General features: G+C 41.0%; 1 protein-coding gene across 1 annotated transcript in view; it reads left to right on the top strand.

Annotated features, from left to right (window-relative positions):
- Window positions 1-758: 758 nt before the first annotated feature.
- Window positions 759-2365, top strand: part of s100v2 (S100 calcium binding protein V2) — a gene marked incomplete in the record, with an annotated part of 8975 nt that continues 7368 nt past the window's right edge. Inside the window, 1 exon segment of the mRNA XM_014019213.1 lies at window positions 759-853. Coding sequence (XP_013874667.1) covers window positions 845-853 — 9 coding nt within the window.

Raw genomic sequence — 2365 nt, 5'->3', positions numbered from 1 at the left:
CTAATGTTTGAAAATATTTAGCGTAGTGTAGATAAGGCCACACTATGGGGGCCTCTATAATGAACTACAGTTTGGTTCTCCACCTGTGTGGGTGTGTGTATATATATATAACACACCCTCCCAGTGAAGTCAGTCAGAACCAGGTAGAGCAAAATGTGGTTCTGCCAGTTTTTCTCTCTCTGTTTCTGTCTCTGCTTGTTTCTGTGTCCATTTTTATGTCAAACCCTTCCTTACATACTGACTATCTCATGGGAGATCCCCACATTGTCAAGATGGAAGAAGGGAGGGAGAAAAGAAGAATACCAGCCTAAACTTGCAACAAGCACTTATTGCGCAAAAAAAAAAAAAAGAGTCTTTCCTAAACATTTCCAGATGTGGACTGAGCTGTCTAATGATTGTGAGCTCAGGAATGTCACCTCATGAGTAACTGAGCTGCTTGGGCTGAAGAAGAGGGGCTGTGATGTCTGTGTGGTGAAGTGGTGGGATTGCGACAGCCTGCAGCTCCTCCTACCTGCCTTTAGAAGGAGAGCCCACGTTGCCAGATAGTGTGTAGCGATTCTATTTATACGATATTTTTTAGCATCTATTTGTATACATTGAATGTGTTTTAAAGCTTTGGGATTTCTGTGCACCAAAAACCAAAGTAAGACTGCTTTATGTTTACTTGAACATGGACATGTCAGAAAGTCCCACCGAACCTGACTGTGTGCTGGCCCAGTTGAAGCGACAGGATGTCATTTCCTATCTGGCAACCCCGGGGAGGCTCCAGGAGCAACTGGTGACAGACGCAGTGTTTCTCTGACACACACACTCACACAGAGGAAGACAACTCCGTGCAGTCGACATGCCTCAGGTAAAAACAACTTTCCTCCATGTTTTAAAGCAAAAACATAAGAAAAGAAAACGCTCCTGTCTCCACTTTAAAACTTTTTAACCGAGTTTTCCGCTCGTACGCAGATTAATGTCTTTACGCACGCGACACTAGTTTCTAGCTTAGCATTTCGGGCGCTTTTTTATTTTTATTTTTAATTTTTAATTTTGGTTTCCTAAGCTGAATACGAGCGAGTTCGAAGTTTCTCGGTTTTTCTCTTGAGTTTGGTTCGAGTAGAAAGTTTCCAGATGTGCGCGGCGGCCCCTCCCTGAGCCTTCAGCCGAACAAAACCCAGATCCTGTTCGGGCTGAGGCCGTCCAAATCCTCCAAGTTCTGACAGCTTGAGTCCAGGATTTCTGTTGTAAACTGACTGTGTGTGTGTAACTGTTTATACGACTGTGTGTGGCACTACACAACTCACTTCAGTATCCACAGTAATGCATGTATTTTCCATGGTGAAACATGGTTTTGCCTCCATTTTACCTCCTAATTTGTCCCATTCTGACTGAGGCCAGCTCATTCCTAACATGTACACAGCAAACCTGTTACACCCTGAAACTAGACTCATAAAAAGCAGAGTTTGCAGGATTTTAACCTATGTGAGTTTTTAAAAAAGCAAGCTAATGGTGTTTGTAAAGTCAGACAGTAGTGTTTCAGGCCTGACAGTGTGCAGGTTTAAAGCTGAGGCACAGCCTGATCTGGGTGTGGCAGACAGTAAAACAGAGCTTAGGTGGTTTCGTTTGGACTCAGCCTTGTTGAAACTAATTCATTATTGTTAAATATATAAAGGCAAACACATCCTGACAGGTCGCTGATCGTAGGCCACATCTGGATTAAAGTTATACGGCCTTTTCTATAAGAAGAAGCGCGGCAGATGTTGGCCTCTGCAGGCTGAGAGGAAGGGTTTGTAGTTGGACCACAAGCGGTTTCACCGTGAGAATGTTCTGGTTGTGTAGTAAAGAGCGTGTGTGTACCTGCTTCTGGTTACCTATTAGGACCTGTCCTGGTACAATCAGCAGCATGTCAGGACCCGTAATCCTGATGGGGACCAAAACCCAGTCCTTGAACACGGTGTCATTTCTACTGTGGAGCTGAAGAAATGAATGGAAGGCAGTGTGTTCTAATGAACATAAAATTACAAACGTGTGTTTAAAAAAAAGTTACACAACGGTCTATAAATGGGGAGTTTCCAAAAGGAAATTTGTGTATTTAATACTCAAGAATATTACACTAAAGTATTATTCATTTTATTCAGTCAGTATCTTGCCATATTAACTATATTATGTCAAGCTAAAAACAATAAAAAGATATGTGTAATTTTGTTACTAAAATTATTTTGAGCATTTTTATTTTCAGGCCTTCAAAGTTTAAAACAACTTAATTACCTACCTTCAAATTGGACTAATGGGTTTGAGTTAGCATTATTAAAGAAAAGTTTCACATAAAAAAATATATACACACAGTATATATATATATGTGTACACAGTATATATA

Source organism: Austrofundulus limnaeus, unplaced genomic scaffold, assembly GCF_001266775.1.
Source record: "Austrofundulus limnaeus strain Quisiro unplaced genomic scaffold, Austrofundulus_limnaeus-1.0 Scaffold212, whole genome shotgun sequence".
NCBI lineage: Eukaryota > Metazoa > Chordata > Actinopteri > Cyprinodontiformes > Rivulidae > Austrofundulus > Austrofundulus limnaeus.
The sequence above is the reverse complement of the archived record's forward strand: the minus strand, read 5'-3'. Positions and strand labels throughout refer to the sequence as shown.